Source organism: Brassica rapa, chromosome A09 (assembly GCF_000309985.2).
Source record: "Brassica rapa cultivar Chiifu-401-42 chromosome A09, CAAS_Brap_v3.01, whole genome shotgun sequence".
In the NCBI taxonomy this organism is placed as follows: domain Eukaryota; kingdom Viridiplantae; phylum Streptophyta; class Magnoliopsida; order Brassicales; family Brassicaceae; genus Brassica; species Brassica rapa.
Genome location: NC_024803.2, coordinates 6698052 through 6716647, shown reverse-complemented (window position 1 = coordinate 6716647; position 18596 = coordinate 6698052). Strand labels below are relative to the sequence as shown.

The 18596-nt window shown below is 34.8% G+C and overlaps 4 protein-coding genes across 9 annotated transcripts; 2 read left to right on the top strand and 2 right to left on the bottom strand.

Moving 5' to 3' along the window:
• Positions 1-678: 678 nt before the first annotated feature.
• LOC103837917 lies at positions 679-1924 on the bottom strand. Its single transcript, XM_009114309.3, has one exon. The coding sequence runs from the start codon at positions 1862-1864 to the stop codon at positions 902-904; it is 963 nt and encodes a 320-aa protein (XP_009112557.1). The 5' UTR covers positions 1865-1924; the 3' UTR covers positions 679-901.
• A 5532-nt stretch (positions 1925-7456) lies between these two features.
• Positions 7457-9636, top strand: LOC103837915 (putative RING-H2 finger protein ATL49). Its single transcript, XM_033280753.1, has one exon. It carries the CDS (start codon positions 7518-7520, stop codon positions 8748-8750), a length of 1233 nt encoding a protein of 410 aa, XP_033136644.1. The 5' UTR covers positions 7457-7517; the 3' UTR covers positions 8751-9636.
• A 674-nt stretch (positions 9637-10310) lies between these two features.
• Positions 10311-12281, top strand: LOC103837914 (geranylgeranyl pyrophosphate synthase 4). Its single transcript, XM_009114307.3, has one exon. It carries the CDS (start codon positions 10863-10865, stop codon positions 12045-12047), a length of 1185 nt encoding a protein of 394 aa, XP_009112555.2. The 5' UTR covers positions 10311-10862; the 3' UTR covers positions 12048-12281.
• A 1207-nt stretch (positions 12282-13488) lies between these two features.
• LOC103837913 (UPF0496 protein At2g18630) lies at positions 13489-18507 on the bottom strand. Of its 6 annotated transcripts, XM_018654181.2 has the most exons (4): positions 15257-15546; positions 15046-15052; positions 13838-14991; positions 13489-13747 (listed from the first exon to the last, which is right to left on the bottom strand). In XM_018654181.2, exons 3-4 carry the CDS (start codon positions 14986-14988, stop codon positions 13729-13731), a joined length of 1170 nt encoding a protein of 389 aa, XP_018509697.1. In that variant the 5' UTR covers positions 14989-14991; positions 15046-15052; positions 15257-15546; the 3' UTR covers positions 13489-13728. The 6 variants fall into 6 exon arrangements, with proteins under 6 accessions (XP_018509697.1, XP_033136645.1, XP_009112554.1 ...); XM_033280754.1 differs by having other exon boundaries at positions 13838-15109; XM_009114306.3 differs by lacking the exon at positions 15046-15052 and having other exon boundaries at positions 13838-15013.
• Positions 18508-18596: the final 89 nt, after the last annotated feature.

Here is an 18596-nt window from a genome sequence, read left to right as displayed (position 1 = left end):
TTAAAAAAAAACATTATATGGAACTAATCTTATTTATGATTTATACTAGTTAAATTTTACCTATTTCTAGACATTTCGTTAAAATTAATTTGGCCACTATTTACATATTATACCATTTTATTTGAATACACCATCACACATGAAATTTTTGATGTTTTCTATTTTCATTACGATAAAATTTTATATATATTTTTTAAAAAATTATTTTTTAAATAACAAATTAAATATATTAATATTATTAAAATGTGTATCCAAATATTATTTCAGTTTTCTTCTAAATTTTTCCTTTTTTACAGGCATGAACATGTAGATTTCAAAGAAAATAGTAAAAAAATTATTTGTTTGAATTAGGCATGGACGTTCGGATTTCGGTTGGATATTTTAGATTTGGTTCTAATTTATATCTTAGGTCTCATTTAAGTAAATTGGTAAGTACGGATCAAGTTCAGATATAACACATCGGGTTTTGTTCTAATTTAATCACATCATAATTCCCATAAAGTAACTATATATCGTTTGAATTAGAGTTATATCGGTTCGGTTCGAATATACATGAAATAAAATCCAAAATTGAAAAGGCAAAACATGAAAATAAATACTTTTTATAGAATCGAGTATTTAACTTATTTAAATTTTACATATTTATTTTTAGATGTCAAATAAAAATAAATTTGGAAGTGAATATTTGAAGTACACGTTTATGTTTCAAATAATTATACATTGTATTAATCTGTGCATTCAGATCGATTTCTTTGTATATTTTTTGAATTTTTTGTTTTCCGGTCATCCATTCGGATTCTCGGTTTATAACACTTGAAATCATATGTGGCATAAACAGTATAAAAGAAGAAGCAAATATATATTGAAAAACATATATTATTCATAACAGTAATTTTCCAAATCAAGGCAATGCTGCTCCAATAAGAGAAGTGGATGATAATTTCGTATATTCAACATCCCTCAGCGACTCAATATCTTGGCCGCGGAGACTCTTGCATTGGAAATATGCAACGGTGTAAATCACAAGTTGAAACATCCTCACCGCAAAGATTGATCCCACAAGTACCAAACCGGTGGTTAAGGTAACCGCAAACGACCATCTCAAATCGACCAGCCTCACGACCTGAGCTAAACCGAAGCACAATAAACCGAAGATAACATTCAAGAGGAATAGTTGTGGTTTCATCCCTTTAACGATCTTTGCAGCTTTCCCCAAAGCTTGGAATCCATAAGTTTCCTCGAGTATCGATATGACCAAAGATAGGTACCAAACGATAGCTAAATAGGACTCGAACAATGCAAACAGAACAAACAAGGACCACGACTTGGTTGCTAAGGAACTAAAATTTGAAGACAACAAAAGGAGAGGGAAAAGGATTATGAAGAAGAGAAACCAATAGCCAAGACTGAAGAGAGATATGTAGAAATAGGTCACAAGAGGTCCCTTCCAAGATTTAAGGGTCAGAACCGGAAAGTCTCTGAGATTCACGTTCTCATCTTTATGAGTAAGAGCTGAAGCATGGACGATGATTAGAACCGATAAAAGTTTGATGACAAAGGAGACTGTGGAAAAGAAGTATGAAGAAACCACAAACTGGCGAAAATCTGCAAAGACTCTCATAAGTTGAGCTATGTATTCCGGGCTGCTTGGATCCATCATAGGTAACAAATTAGATTCTTGAATCAAGTTTGTTATCTCAGGTTTGATGGCAAGGACCGTGAACAAGTAAACTAGACCATTGAGCAAGAGAGGGAATACCAAGACCGAGAACATCAACTTCTTGTTCTTGAGAAAGAGTTTGCGGGATTCATTTAAGGTACCCACAACATCCTTTAGAACATTCAAGAACGGAACTCGATCCATGGGTTAGAAGGAAGAAACGCAAATGAAAAGCTCTTAGATATTGGTTTTTGAAATGGTGGTGAGGGTTTATAAGGTCATGCATTCATACCCACCTGTTTATATACTACTAACCATAAGACTGATTAATTGACTGAGTCCAATTTTACGAACCACAAGATATATCTAATCCAAAAAGAAAGAAACCAAGACTTGAATCCATTCAAGGCCAAGAAACCGAAGCAATATAACAACGTCGAAGAAAAGTCTAAACATGACCTCCTGATAGGGACATAATTAGCGATGTTAAAGAGAGGAAACAAGAGGAAGCATGTTCAACATTGCAACTGGCCTCCCTCATCAAATGAACGTGATCAACACTCGCTTCATTAATTTATGTTGAAACGGTCAAGCAACACCGTGTAGAAAACGAAACGTCTACATCTATTGACATCTTATTAGTGAATATATAAACTAACTGCATATCATCTCCGGTAAAGACGTCAGACAAAAAAAAATCTGTGGTATAGAATAAAGTAGTTGACTTTGTTAACTAGAAAGAATAATATAAAGGGTAAAGAAAGTCACCGGCATTGTGTTTTACTACATTACTTTTTTTGAAAACATCACATATAGTAAAACAAAAATGGTTCCAAAACGTCAACTAAAACAAAATGGGTGGAATATAACATAATGTCGGGTAATTCAAGTTAGTAAGATGTTCTTTCTTCTCTCACCGTGGAAAATTCAACGAAAACTTAAGTAATATATAAAAGATTACGGTCAATCAATTTGTCATCAATAAGTATTAAATTAGAAGCCTATAAAACTTATCATGATATCAAAAGCATGTTAGATTCAGAAATATTATGAATTACCAACTTAAAACCAGTTGATGACAAGTGGATTAACTCTAACCATTTATATATTAGTTAAGATCCCCTTAAATTTCCGACATGGAATACCTATCTTTAATATATAAGATTAGAAGTTTTGGATCATTATGCTTAACGGTGTGGCTAGTCTTCACTAGCGTTCTAATCTTGTAGATCTGGTTTTAGATCTCTGTCTCTCCATCTTGTTTTGTGGCCTGTCCGGTTTGGCCCCTCCTCGTGCAGCAGTTGAATGGTTGTTTTTGTTGGTGATTCTGTTTTTGAAGTAGAGCAAGACTTATATGCATAAGAAAAAAATTATTAGGGTCCCCACTTAATGGGACCCCACTTCTAATTTGTATTCATATATAATTATAAATGTAAGAAGAGAAAAAAAATTAATAGAAGAAAAGTGAAAATATTAGATGTAATGTGGATAACTTGTTAGGATTTAGATAATAATAATAAATTTAACACTACGATTAAAATAAATAAAATTCATCAAACAATTGAATAAGGCCTTTTAAAATTAATAGAAGAAAAGTGAAAATATTAGATATAAAAGTTAGATAATAATAATAAATTTTAACACTAAAGTTTCTAGTCAAACAGTTGTTTTGTTTATAGGAAAAAAAAATCTAGTTTTCTTTTTTGAATAGGGCCTTTTAAAATACAGGTTCTACTCTGCCTTAAAGTATAATTCTTTCTTTCTCCCATACTTTTTTTCATGCCGATTTCGTTCTCTTTCACTTTTTGTTTCTAGAGATGGGTTTGTCTGGTGTTGTCAGTTTCGCTCCCTGTTTCTTCTTAGAGATCAGTCTGAGGTCTTGCTTCTTTATAAGCGGTTCTTGATCATGTTTGCTGACTTCATTGTTCTGGTTGAATGTTTTACGAGCTTTTTGTGGCTTGTTCTAACCGGTTCTGGAGCATAGGCTCTCTGTTTGGATTTGTTATGCTTATTTATTATGAGAAGTCTTTGTTACCTATAAAAAAATTGGTGACCTTCTGTTTAAGGATGTAAGGCCACCTCCAACACCAGTCTCTTAGTAAGTATATTAAGACTAAAAAATAGAAAATATATTGAAAAAGGTGAAAAAAAAGAGAAGCAGTATATGTGCAGAAATATATTTCTCTTCACATTAGAACTTATTTCCACTATATGTCTTTCTTTATTGGTCAAATTATTTTTTAATTAAAATTATTTAATTTTTTTACTTTAGTATACCCAATACAGTTTCTATGCGTTGTGGTTGCCCTGAAGAGTGCCAACTGCCAAGCTTTGTTTCTTGGTGTGAATATCATATTTCTTGTTGTTGCTCTTCTCTCCATTTTGGTTTAGGTTCATCCCCCCTAATGTTGGGTATTGGAGTTTCTTTTTTACTTACGTTATTTCTTTTCTATATTAGGGATTGGTCTCTAAGAGCATCTTTGTCTTAGCCCTCCAAATGGAGTGCTTATTTTTTTATTTTTTTTCTTTTCTCTTATTAAAAAAATAAATAAAAAAACTCACCAATTGTGGGCTGCCACGTGTCAGTAGAACCCGCAAACAGTACAAACAACCCACATAATTCAACGCTTATCTGGGAGCATCAAGCATCGGCTGTTACTTTTAGGGTGGGGCCCACCAACTATTAAACTAATTTTTTTCTAAGCACTCCCTTCTTAAAATACCCCGTTAAAGATGTTCTAAGAGCTTTTCCAACACTGATACGAGAGAAAGTTTGTAAAATTTAAATAATAATAAAAGTTTAGAACAGTAACTGAAAAGACTAAGACCGATTCTTTATTCACAAACTTTCGGAAACTTACAATATACTCAATGGATCATTTTGAGTGGTTTATTTTATAATTTTCATTTCAAACAAAAAATCATAATTGAAACTGTATTAAAAGCATTAACATTAAATAAAAAAATAATGAAAACAAAGGATCTACCGTTGAAACTGCTCTAAGAGCACTTCCAACGGGGTTCTTCCCGTTGGAGTTTTTAATATATTTGTTATGTATAAATTATATATGCATAAGTAATTTTGAAGTCCACAATTTTTGTGGAATTCAATAGATAAAGATTCTTAAAAGAGGGTTTTAAAATCTTTAAAAACTTTTATTTATGAGGTTTCACAATAATTATAGACTCCACAATTATTTACACATATATAGTATATACATATATATATATATACATAATACATATATTAAGAACCTCAATGGAGAGAATTCTCATTTGAAATGGTCTAAGGAAGCTTATTTTTGCTGACTTAGTTTCCGAAAATATCCCATAAATCCTTCTGCTTTGTATCTTTTGAATGTTTCAAACAAAATATTCGGAAGTAGAAAAAAAAACTTGTACGTTAAATCTTTATCAAATTCAACTATAAGAAGAATCAACACATTGTACCGTTCGACCAAACATTGAACAAACATTTAAACAATTTACTTCTTATACATTTTATTTTCCCATTTTTATACTTATATTTAATGATACTGTTATAAATAATGAAATAGTAGAATAAACTATTTCAAAATATTCTAGTCTTCAGTTAATTTACACAAATAAATCTAATAAACTATTAACATAAATTCACTTTCAGATGATTTTTTTACAATGATTAATTAATTTAAAATATTCAAATTTAAACTAATATCCTTTGTTTATTTTGCTATTTTATATTTAAGATTAATATTTTTATGTAACATAAATAATATTTATACATTGTTTCAATATAGTATTACATTGCTAATTAAAAAATTAGTAGTTTAATATCTAAGACATCATTTTAAACAATAAATTCATATGTAAACTGAAATTTCTATGTATTAATTAAAAAAAATAGTATTACTAAACACATTAATATTATTGACATAAACATATTATTAAAACAACGTGGTATTAATGTAACAACTTGTATTACCTAGATAAATTAGTACTACCTCTACTTCACATTATTTTGTGTTTAAAGTTTTTTCAAAATTATTGAAAAATTGTTAACTTTTATTCATTTTGCATTAACTAAACCTAATCAAACCTATTTTTTTTTAACGACTATTCACTTTATGACAACATGGTTTATTCAGTTTGGTCATTGGTGGTTCTCCGGTGTCATGGAAAACACAAAAACATGTGTTCACGCTCCCCTGTAGAGGCTGAATATCGTTTGATGCAGATACTGTAAGTGAGATTATTTGGCTGTGTGGCCCTTTCGACACACTAGACGTGAACTGTTCTACTTTTGTTCCTCTTCATTCCGATAGTCTCTCGGCTATTCATCTTAGTAATAACTCAATGTTTCACGAGCAGAAAAACATGTTGGCAAGGAATGCCATTTCATAAGTGATGAGATCATACGAGGTGTTATTGCTCCTAAACATGTTTCCACGACTCAAATAGCAGATGTTATGTCTAAGACTCTTGGATGCAAGGAGTTTAGAGCTTTTATTTGTAAGTTGGATGTTGTGATTTACACACTCCAACTTCAGGAGAGATATTGAGAGTGTTATGGACTGATTTGTATATTGGTTAATTACATAAGTCTAGGCAATTGCCAAATTTTGTATAGGGCCAATGTGTGTATAAAAAGCCTATGTCTTCTTTGTGAATGAATTTAAAAAAAAAAACTCTTTACACCAAACTAGGGGTTTTGACATAGTAAGGAAGAAAATCACTTCTGACTTCACCAAACTTCTTCAACTATATAAAACAAGGAAGAAGAGCCTTAGAAGAAGTAAGTGGATTCTTAATCTAGAATTACACAAAGGAAAACTAAGAACAGAGTTCTTACCCACCTTATCTCGCTTACATTACACTCATAAACATATAGATCTACATACGAAACTACTCACTTGAAACAAAAAAAATCATCATCCTCAATCGATGTCTAACTTCGGCATCACATAGAGAGAAAACTCCTTAAGGTCACTCTTTCATGCATGATAGATGCACACCCAGTGACCCAAATATAGTACGACATCATTCTTCATCCCCCCAAAGAACAAATTCTTATCTTATACAATTCAAGTTATTCCACCAGAACACACACTCCCATTTGGCGAAACAACCCTACAACCAAATATTCCACACTATTTTAAACATCATTCATATTTCTCACTCTTTTTTTTTTTGTTCAACTCATATTTCTCACTCTAAAAAGCGCATAGTGGGACGTATATATTTGGCAAAATTTCAAGATGACATTGTGGTCATCCCCTAGATGATTTGGTTGTATATTATTTCAGCATGAATAGCCCACTCCCAAATTTTAATGATAGTTTGAAATATTCCCTTATGTCTAGTCATTTTCAATCTTAATGGTATTTTGAATTCAAACTAGGTTTATTACATCAAAACAAAGGTTAAGCTGTCAGAAAATTGGTTTATTCTTATGGATTCTACATTTATATTGTTTGTCCCGTTGGCTTTAACATGGTTAAAATCATAAAAAATTATCATTTATGATTCATGAAGGAAAGTGGTATTATCAGTCTCTTTATTTAAAGAAATGTATCGTTGACTTCCCATTTCTTCAGGTAATAAAATACTAAGATCCAAATCCCATTAATTTCTGAAATTTTAAAAAATGATTTCAAAGACTAGACTCTTCTTGGGTGTAAAAAAAATATAAAATGAAAAATAAGAAAAAACCTCATCTGTCACCATCAATGGTCCAACCTGTGATTCTCATAATCACCACTGTCTTCATTAATTTCAAAACACTTTGAGCTGAGCTCAAACTCTTCTCTTCTCTTCTCTCAGTTTCAAGAAAACCAACAACAAAGCTAGACTCTTGGTAAGTTCTTCCATATCTCTCATGACATTTTCTCAGGAAAACATGGACTTGATATCCCCTTCATCATCACCACAAGTTATACCTCTCAAACCAAACACAAGCTTCGACTTAGCCAGCAAAGTCAGCCCCGACATCCTCCTTATAATCATAATCCTCTCCATCATCTTCTTCATCTCCGGTCTCATCCACATCCTCGTCAAGTTCCTCCTCATGCCATCAACCCAAAACAGAGAAGATTACTTCGACAACAGCAGCGCCACAGCTCTTCAAGGCCAGCTCCACCAACTTTTCCACCTCCACGATTACGGCGTTGACCAGTCCTTGATCGACACGTTACCTGTTTTTCATTACAAATCCATCACCGGTCTCAAGATCTCACCTTTCGATTGTCCCGTTTGTCTCTGCGAGTTCGAAGCAGAGGACAAACTCAGGCTCTTGCCTAAATGCAGCCACGCCTTTCACGTTGACTGTATCGACACGTGGCTTCTCTCTCACTCTACTTGTCCACTTTGCAGATCCAATCTCCTTCTCTCTGATTTCTCACCTCGTCATAGTCCATATCTCCTTGTTCTTGAGTCCGCGAGTGGTAGAGACATGGTTCCTGTTCCTGAGGCTAATGATCTTGGGTCGACCCATTTCGGGTCGGGTCGTACATCATGCGACCCTGATGGTGTAGATGGAAATGTTGTTCCTTTAGAAGTTAAGCTAGGGAAGTTTAGGAACATGGATCATGTTGGTGAAGGAAGTAACAATAAGAATAATATTAGTGGTAATAGCAATTTAGATGTAAGGAGGTGTTTTTCAATGGGATCATTTGAGTATATTATGGACCAAGAAGCGATACTTAAGGTCCACGTTACGACCAAGAAACAATCCGACAAAGACATTCGCTTGTCTGGCCGTAGGGCAGTTATGTCGGAATACGGTTTTGATCCTAGGGCTAAGGGAGTTGGGAAGAGTGTTGTGGAAAGAGAGAGCTTTTCTTTGTCGAAAATTTGGCTAAGGGGAAAAAAGGAGAAGCAAAAAGTTACTAGTGTTAGAGATCAAGAATGTTCTTCACTGTCTTCCTATTCAATCCAATTTCCAAACCAAAGCAATCCTCCAGAGATGAAGAGTGGGATCGATGAAGAGAATCAAAAGAGCGAAAATTCGGAATCTTTGGAGACGAGAACGCCATCTTTTGCTAGGAGGACCATGCTTTGGCTTGCAGGGAGACAAAACAAGGTTGTTCATCCTTCAACATCCCATGTCTAGTTTTTGACTTTTTCTACAATTGTTTGTGTTTCATTAGAGAGAGAGTAGATGAACATTGGTATTCAAACAAAAAAGAGAGTAGATGAATAGTGGGAGATTAATTAATATATGTAGGGATCTTACTTCTTAGACACATTGAGAATTTGGTGGGTCTGTATTGCAGACATTTCACTTATTGTTCTAATTCTTATTATTTGTTTCTAATAACATTGGAGACAAGAATGTGAAAGAAGCTACTTTGATGACTAAAGTAGATTCATTCTGTTAATCAATAGCTTACTAAAATATTTTTACCAAATTCAAGATTAAGAAGTGTTCCCCATCTGCATGAATTTGTTTTCTAAATATTTTTATCATCAGAGGCAAGCGACGGACGTATCATCTATGAATTTGTTTTATAGCATAAATAACAAGTGAGTTTGTTGGTAGACAGCTGCATTTTAATTGATTCTTATGGATATGTACCAATTTTTATCACACATGTAATGTGTCTATATTGGTAATAAACATTTGAATACTCATGTAAGTAATATATATGAAAAATATATTTGTATATGTATGTGTTATAATTTGAATACTTATGTATGCATGTGTTATAATTTCGATTCGCTAGTAGTCTTTTGCATTAATTGATGAAATTAATAAATGTCACGGGAAGAGAAGGGTTGTATGCTCACTAGTCGCTTTGTTAAGTTTGAATGCACATTTTGTGGCAAGACTTTTGGAATAATTACATCAGTCTTGGTCTATTGGAATTATAATATCATGAGTATTCATGGACTTTCACGAGTTTTTGAAGAACTCATCTCTTGATGTAGTTGATTTGGTCATCTTTCACTTTCACTTCCACTTTCTAATACTGCATACAACTAACTGTTAAACACAAAGCAAGCATGTAAAATTTGCGGCTTTTTTGCGGTGACAAAAAGAAAATAAAGTCATATTTTGCATACCTTCAAAAGCACTTTTAAGCACTATCAAACGCAGTGAATGGCTTATGGCCACATGCTACGTTTGCTTCAAAAACCTTTGCTCTCTAGTCTCCATGTTTTGTTCGTTTGTTATTTCTCTAGTTAGGAAAACTGTATGGTTTGATTACGACAATAACAAATTTACAGGTCACATGTGGGTTTGTTTGACCTTTTTGTTTGCTTCGGGCACACGGTTGTATATAAAATTTAAATCTTACATTTAACCTGAAATTACCCCCAAAAGTAAGATGAAATTACCCCTAAAAATAATAAATTGAAGCAATTTTTACAGCCAATCACATACAGTTTCATTTTGAATATTATATGGGCTTACGATATGAAGATGATACTATAAAGAATACGTTAGGATCAAGTTTGAGTCGTTGGTAAGTTCTTTCTATTAAAAAATCGAAAAAAATTAAACAGAAAACATGACTAACATTACGCCACTATGCGTTGATTGAATCTCTCTTACAAATCATTAAATCCTCCGACTGATAAGTTTCTTGGGCTTCCAACTTAAAATCAATTGGCAATTAGTGGATTGACCCAAGTCCCTTATATATTATTCAAGTCCTTTCATATATTTAATGTGGGATCTTCTCTCCAATACCCTCCCTTGAAATAATGGTGCGTATAACCATTAATCTCGCAGAATCCATCATACTCCCTCCGAAATCATGCTTTATTTTTCTAGCGATCTCGGCGGAACTGAGCCTTCTATGGACCATCAGCTAATGGGATGATCGAGCCACTGTCCAGGCCGGATTAATGGATTAGGGTATTGGACCTGCTCTGATAAGTCCCTTTCATATATTCGATGTGGGATCTTCTCTCCAATAAAGACAAATGACAGAACGATAAAAACACACGCATTAAGAAAAATCCAAAACGTTCAAATTTGATGAAAACCAGGGAGGCTGTCATGTTTGCTTCTTCATTTAGATATCAATCAGCCTTAAGCATTCCGGTTTGTTTTTCCTAACGATTTGATTCCGGTTCAGTTTTGCATTTCTTAAAACAAACTATTCACGCATTGACTCTAAATCAATCCATACGGTTTGGACCAAACTGATATACGAATCAAGGCCGAAACAATGATCCCACGACGTGCTTTGCCGTTGACTTTTTGTTTTTGTATATGCTAGTGCTTCAAGACCAGATAGGTTATTATAAAGAACAAGAACCAACAAAGATCATTCAAACATCACACATTCATCAAATGGAAGCTCAAACTATCATTCTCTATCTCTTACTCTTCTTCCTATCTCTAAACTTCGTGTTTCAAACTCTAAAACAACGGCTGAGTCCGGCAAATACACGACGGCTAACCCGTTTCCTCCACCTCCCGTTCAAGCATCCCGCCGTTTTCGCCAGACAGGATGTCCATGAGTTTCTTGATTCCTCAACCCAAGTAGAGAACAACGAAGACGATTCCGAGTTCGACTTCAAACCTTACATGAAAACCAAAGCCGAGTCAATAAACAGAGCGCTAGACAAAGCCATCCCACTGGTGGAGCCTCTCAACATCCACAAGGCAATGCGCTACGCCATCCTCGCCGGCGGCAAACGCGTCAGACCAATACTCTGCCTCGCGGCCTGCGAGCTAGTCGGAGGGGAAGAGCGTTCGGCGGTTCCGGCGGCGTGCGCGGTCGAGATGATTCACACAATGTCACTCATCAAAGACGATCTCCCTTGCATGGACAACGACGACCTCCGGCGAGGGAAGCCCACGACGCACAAAGTCTTCGGAGAAAGCGTCGCGATTCTCTCCGGCGGCGCGCTCCTAGCTCTGGCCTTCGAGCATTTGACGGAAGCTGACGTGTCGCCTGAGAGAATGGTTAGGGCGGTTAGAGAGCTGGCGAAGTCTATAGGGACGAAAGGGCTCGTGGCGGGACAAGCGATGGATTTGAGCAGCGAAGGGTTGGATCAAAACGACGTCGGGTTGGAGGAGCTTGAGTTTATTCACGTTCATAAAACCGGTTCGTTGCTTGAGGCATCGGCGGTTATCGGAGCGGTTATTGGAGGTGGTTCGGAGGAAGAGGTTGAGAAGGTGAGGAGGTTCGCGAGGTGTGTTGGGTTGTTGTTTCAGGTGGTTGATGATATTTTGGATGGGACTAAGTCGTCGGAGGAGCTGGGGAAGACCGCCGGGAAAGATCAGGTGGCCGGAAAGCTGACGTATCCGAAAGTGTTGGGAGTTGAGAAAAGTAAAGAGTTTGTTAAGAGGTTGAAGAAAGATGCGAGGGAACATCTTAAAGGGTTTGATTCGGACAAAGCGAAACCTTTGGTAGCTCTTGCTGACTTCATTGCCAACAGAGATAACTGAATTTGCATGCTGAAAAGATAATCAGATATACTTTTTGTTGTGGAGGATGTTAAATTATTTAAATCAAAATATACAATTGTGAAAACGGTTAAAATTAGCTGTTTGATTGGGACTTAAATAGATATTTGTTCTCTTATCATGTAAAATTACATAAAATAAATTGGTTAATTGGAAATTAAGATTAGTGTTACTGTTCAAGATGAAATAGTATGCATCTCTTGTTGTAGTGCTTGTGATAGATGGCTTTAGCAACAAGAGGAAAGAACATGACTTTTTTTTTTTAAACTCTATGATATCTAAATTATGACATTAATCAACTGAGTTGAGTAGTTTGTGGACTCCCCCATCGTAGCTCAATGGATCCCTGGAAACAAATGATGACTTCTCCGTCTGTCTGATTGATAAGTTGTGGTACTTTAATGCCACATATGTGATGCAGATTAGATATAATTTGGTCTCAACAATTATAACATGCTTGACGTTTTCTTTTTGGTCAAGGACATAATGTGGTTGAATAAAACATCTAAGAAAACTATTAATACATATAAAAGGTTTTATATTTCATGGTCCAAGGCTCATGCTAAAGCATAAAATCAGACACGTTCTAGCCAACGTTATAGATCATTTAACCCATTTGAGTAACACATGGACCGAACCATGGATGCACAAGATATTTTAGCTGTGATTTTGCAGTTGACTGTGAAATAAACCAAAATATAATGTGAACAAAAAGGAGAAAAAACAAGGAGTTTCTTGTATTAATTGATCAAAGAAATAAATTCATAAGAACTCTAAGAACAGAAAAACTAGAAAAGTAGAACGAGTAATCTTTTTGCTAGAAACAAACCAAGGTGACTGGTCTTTTGATTAATCAGTCAACTGGTTGAATAAGACCAATCATCATATCGACCAAAACAAGTCGATTGACTACTAAAACAGAGTTTTATGCTTATACTAAAATGTTGCTCAAGACGTAAATGTCCCTTGTGTGAGACTTATTCTCCATCGTCTTTCATCATCTAACGTCTTGATTTTTACTTTTATTAATTTATTAGCTGGTTAAGGATCCAGCTTATGAATCCTCCAAAAGCACAGACATTAATAAACACATATAAATACAAGATTCGCATAAAATCTTCCAACAAGTTTAATTAATGCATTGTGTAAAGGTTACCCCAGGGCAACTAATAACATTAAGTACATCCATTTTTTTTCATTTTATAACTTCTCCTTAGCTGTTCATAATATTTGTGCTAAACAAAACAAATCAACAATCTTCAAATCCAACAACTAATCTGAATCCACCTTCTCACGACAACATTTCTGTCCTGGTCATCAAACAAATTTATAAAATCATAAGAGATGGTCAAAACTTTATTCAAAAGACCATGAAGCAATTAAGTAATATTAACTGGTTAATTCTGTAAGGATCCAGCTTATGAATCGTCCAAAAGCACAGACATTAATAAACATATATAAATACAAGATTCAATCGCATAAAATCTTCCAACAGGTTTAATTAATGCATTGTGCAAAGGTTACATCAGGGAAACTAATAACATTAAGTAAAATATCCATTTTTACTTTGATAACTTCTCTTTAGCTATTCATAATAATACTTGTGCTAAACAAAGCAAATCAACAATCTTCAAAGCCAGCAACTAATCTGAAATCCACCTTCTCACGACAACATTTCGGTCCTGATCATCAAAAAAATTTATAAACGTTTAAAACTTTATTCAAATAACCATGAAGCAATTAAGTTTAGTTTAAGGTGTAGGTATCTTTACCAAGCAGCTTCTTCAGTGGTTGAACCATTAGGGTATCTGATTATCCTCTGCAGAATCACAGTCCTCGCCTTCGTCACATCGCTACAATACTTACTCGCATGCTTCCCAAGCTCTTCAATAGTCTCAGTAAACCCATCAAGCTTCTTCTTGATCTCATCTATAGCAAGCCTCACCACTCTCTCATCACCAACAGCAAACTCAGCGTTCTTCAACAACGACCCAATCTCCACTTCCACTCTACGCACAAGCACACTTATACTATCCATCTCCCTAACCGACACATACGTCCCGATTCTAATCGACGTAACGATCTCCTTCTGCCCTCTAACCACTTTCTCATACTTGTCCCAAAAAGAGTTGCACCACTTCCCAACAGACCCCACAGGAACAGCCAACGCGCCGGCCAGCGCCGCCACTACAGGCGGCGCAGCCACAGCTGCTGCGACCACCGAGAAGATCAGCACAGAGACAAACGCGGTCACGAACACCACGTTGGAAACTCGTCTCCACGTTTTGACGCTCTTAAGCTTCTTATCGAGCCTCCTCTTCAGCCTATGAAGCTCCTCGAGCATCATAACCTGATGTCTATGCACCGAATCGAAGAGTGCAAAGAACTCTTTCGAAAAAGGATCGCCAGCTAACGTAAACCTCTTGAGCTCCTCAAGGGTCTTCTTATATTCCTCTTCCTCAAACTGTTTGACAGCAAACTTTATAATCACTTGGCTTCTCCTCGCCCTGTTGAGACAGCTCTCGAGCTCAGAGCAGAAGTCCATGGTCTTCGCGGTGCTGTCGAAGTACATGTTGACAAGAGAGAACATGTCTTGATTGCTCCATATGTCTTCTTTGTCCTGTAATATAACTTTGACCACGTCTTGGTTCATGTCCAAAAGGCATTGCGTCACCTCTCTGAGGGATTCGAAGGAGAGGGATTTGATCTCGACGCCTGATGATGCTGCGAGGTTGTTGATGACGAGGTTGGTTCGTCGGTGAAGGGATGAGTCGAAAGACTCGAGCTTTGGGTCTTCGGTGCAAGCTCGTTCGTATGAGGTTAAGTGTTCTGTGTAAGCTGAGTTGATCTTCATTTGTACAGGTGTTGTAGGTGAACCGTACTCAATGTTTTGCTTCTTCTTGGATGGGTTTCCTCCCATCATTAGAAACCAAACCTATGTTGTTGAGCTTGTAAGAGAAGGAGAGCAAAATGAAGAAGATCGAAGTGGGTATTTGATTTATAGCTTAAAGCAACTAACTTTTAACTGAATCTTGCGGAGGAATCTAACATTGGAACCGACATTACAGAGAGAGAGAGAGATAAAGGTGAAAACTTTAACCCCAAGGGTAGTATTAAAGCGCAGCGAAGCAGTTAAAAAAACAAAGTGAAAGGAGATTATAAAGATGAAGAAGTAAAAGTAGTGATTTTACCTGGGAATTTTGCAGATGATTTTGGTAATTCAAGCAGATGAGTTTACTTTAAAATTGTAGAAGAAGGGGAAAGAAAATGCGGGAAAGTTTCAGGGTTTTATCTTAAGTGAAAGGGAGAGAGATCTGAGGAGGAAGACCATTTCTCTAACGCGGTTTTTTAAGACAGTGTGTGAGAAAGTCTTTGCACTATTCTCTCTCTCTCTCTCTCAACTAGTTTCTGATCAATGGCAAGGAAAAACCAAGAAAGAACCAAGAAAGTACATAGAAGATAGTTAAAGAAGAAACTGAAAATTGTACCTTTTTTTTTTCTTTGTTGTCTGGACAGATAAATTAATCAGTCGTCGAGGCTTGAAAACTGAAGCCGTAGAGGCCCATCGATTTTCCCATCTAGAATCTAAAAACTTAACTAGTAAGTAGACAAAGATTAAAACTCTTTTTGTACGACATAAATGGAATCAAAAATTTCATTTGCGGTTATACTTCATAGGTTAGTGTCACTGTTTTTTTTTTTGTTACCTACACTACAAAATATACCATTTTGATTTTTGTATTTGCACGAAATCTTTTTGGAAGAAGTGCCCCCGTGATTTCTATTGTTTTTATCTTCTTTTGATCTGGTCACAGAGTTAAATAATACATCTTTATTTCTTATAGAATTTTTCAAAATGATTTATTGACTATGGGTTGGAAATTTCGTATTGACTAGGAACGATTGAACTCTCAATGATTTCTCCTCACGTTTTCTCCCCTTATAAACAACTAAACAAAATCTATAGAACATCAGTTTCTATAATCTTTTTGTTTGAATATACCAACAACCATCCAATACGACACACGATTCAGATACCAACATCCATACCATTATGTTGTTTATGGACCACAAAAAAAAAGTATATTAACTAATTCAATACAAATCTGATTTTTTATCTTCCAGCATTTTGGTTCTTATACTATTTTTTGGATTTATTTAAACCCATATCTAATTCTGATTATTCCTGAGAAAAAAATCATGTGAATTTATCCGATCGACCAAGATAGTATAATTGCAATATTATACTTACTAATGTATGGAGTTTAACATAGGTTTAAAATCTCAATAAAAATAAAGTCATGTTAGCATACGTGGATAGGTGTCAGCAAGAGGGAGGGGGAGACGGGTTAATTCTTTATTCCAGTGAACTGCAATCAAACTGTTACACCCAAAAAGGAAAAAAGAAAAAAATGAAATCCTAAATTGAAAAGAAAATATAGATATTATATTCAAAACTACTACCTGCTCTTCTGAAGTTGGGCGAGGGAAAGCCAGAGAATCAAAATCTTGCAATAATCTTTATTCGGGGTGAGGTTGTTTCATCCATTAATATGAACTTGGTTAGTTATTTGCTAATAGAAAGATTTTTTTTTAACATTGATTAAATAGTCAATATATCATATATTCTATATTTCTATTAGATATAATTAGGATCAACTACTTATAACATATGTGATTTATGCGATATTGATGAACAACTTCACCGACAACGATTCTACAATATAGCTTTTATCAATTGGTGGGAAATCTTCCATTTGTTGTCAGACTTATAACGCATATGCACAGTTCTGCATCTTTATTTTTCATCCAATTCGACATTTGTTGTTCCAAGTAGACGTTAAACCTATAAGGATTTGATAAATAACTAAAAACTCTAACATTCATATTTTCACTCGATAAACAAACTCAAAACATAGATTTCAAACTAGTAAAAACACTAATATATCAGTTCTCTAGATATGAACATTTTACTTGCTCTCAAGTAAAGACTAACAAAAACTCAAAATATAGTAACCAGTTGTCTTTGTAGTCTCTAACACATCTTTTAGAATACCATTTCACATCAAGAGACCAGTTGCAAGCCACATCAGAAAACATTAACCTTAAAAGGTATTACAATGTATTCAACCTCAATTTAGCAACCTAACTATTTTCAGAAATACCTTACGACTGAAACAATTTTGTTGTAACTGCAATTATGACTAGAAAAAGATCACAGAATAACACAAAACCAAAGTAAAGGAACAGAACGTTTGTTGTCTTTGTAGTCTTTTACTATTTGTTCTTTTGCTTCGTTTTTTAGATCAGCTTTGGTTTCGTCAGGTCATATCTCATCTTCTTCTCCACTTCCCTTTTCTTCTTTTGACGTTCTTGTTTTGTTTGACAAACCTTAGTTTTTGTTGCTTTTTCAGATGATTAGTCGTCTTTCACCAGCATATGTTTCTCTAGCAGCATAAGCAAAGAGTTTTATAAAAGAATTATTAACAATTCAAAACAATGTGGATTTATTGAGGCAAGTCTGTCTCACCTTCACACGTGAGAGCTTTCTCTTCTTCTTACAGTTTTCTTCTTTCTTCTTTATGTATCAAATCTTTCTTGGTTCGAGCTAGCGCCTCTCTATGCGTGCTTCTTCTATCAACCTTAGTGTTTGTTACTGTCTCATATGGTGAGTCATCTACTCATCTTTCACCATAATATGTTCCTTTGGCAGCATAAGCAAATATTTTTATTAGAAAACATTAACAATGTAATGATTGCAAAACGATATTGATTTATGGATATGCAAGTCTCACCTTCACACTTGAGAGCTTTCTCTTCTTCATGCAGCTTTCTTCTAATTTCTTCACGTATTACATTTTTTCCGTCGACATCAGTGTATGTTGATTTTTTAGAAGGCGAGTCATCTTTCACTAGAATATGAACATCAACTTTTGTCAACTAATCTTTATCACAAATTTTTTTATCAATTAATCGAGAGATAGAGGAGGTCACAATGAACTAAGCGTTTCAGCTCGTGAAATAGCCTCAGATGCAGTTATACACCGATATGTTGTATTTATACTCTCAAAATTAATAAAATATATTATTTTTGATTTCTTTGATTGATTTAGTTTATGTTTATGTAGTATCATGAAAAACTTTTGAATTATTTTATCCTAATATTAAGAAATATGAGATTTGTTTTCCATAGCACACAAATGATTAAATTTTAGTTATTCATATGTATTGTATATGAAGTTTCTCATACATGCATTCTTTATTGTTTTTACTTTATACAAGTCAAGTCATCCAGATGTATTAATTCTGAAACCAATTGCTTCGAACTACAATATGTTTCATTTTATGAGAGTTTAGTTGGCTAGGGATAGCTTTGTACTCTTGTTATTAGTGGTAGAATGTAGGTGTGGTTTAAGGGACGGTTCATTTCGGGTCGTGGAATGGACTCGTCCTGTGTGGTTGAAAGAGTACAATGGAGTTTGGTTAGGTAGCGTAGGATCCATAGACGTGTTCTTAGGTGATATTAGATCA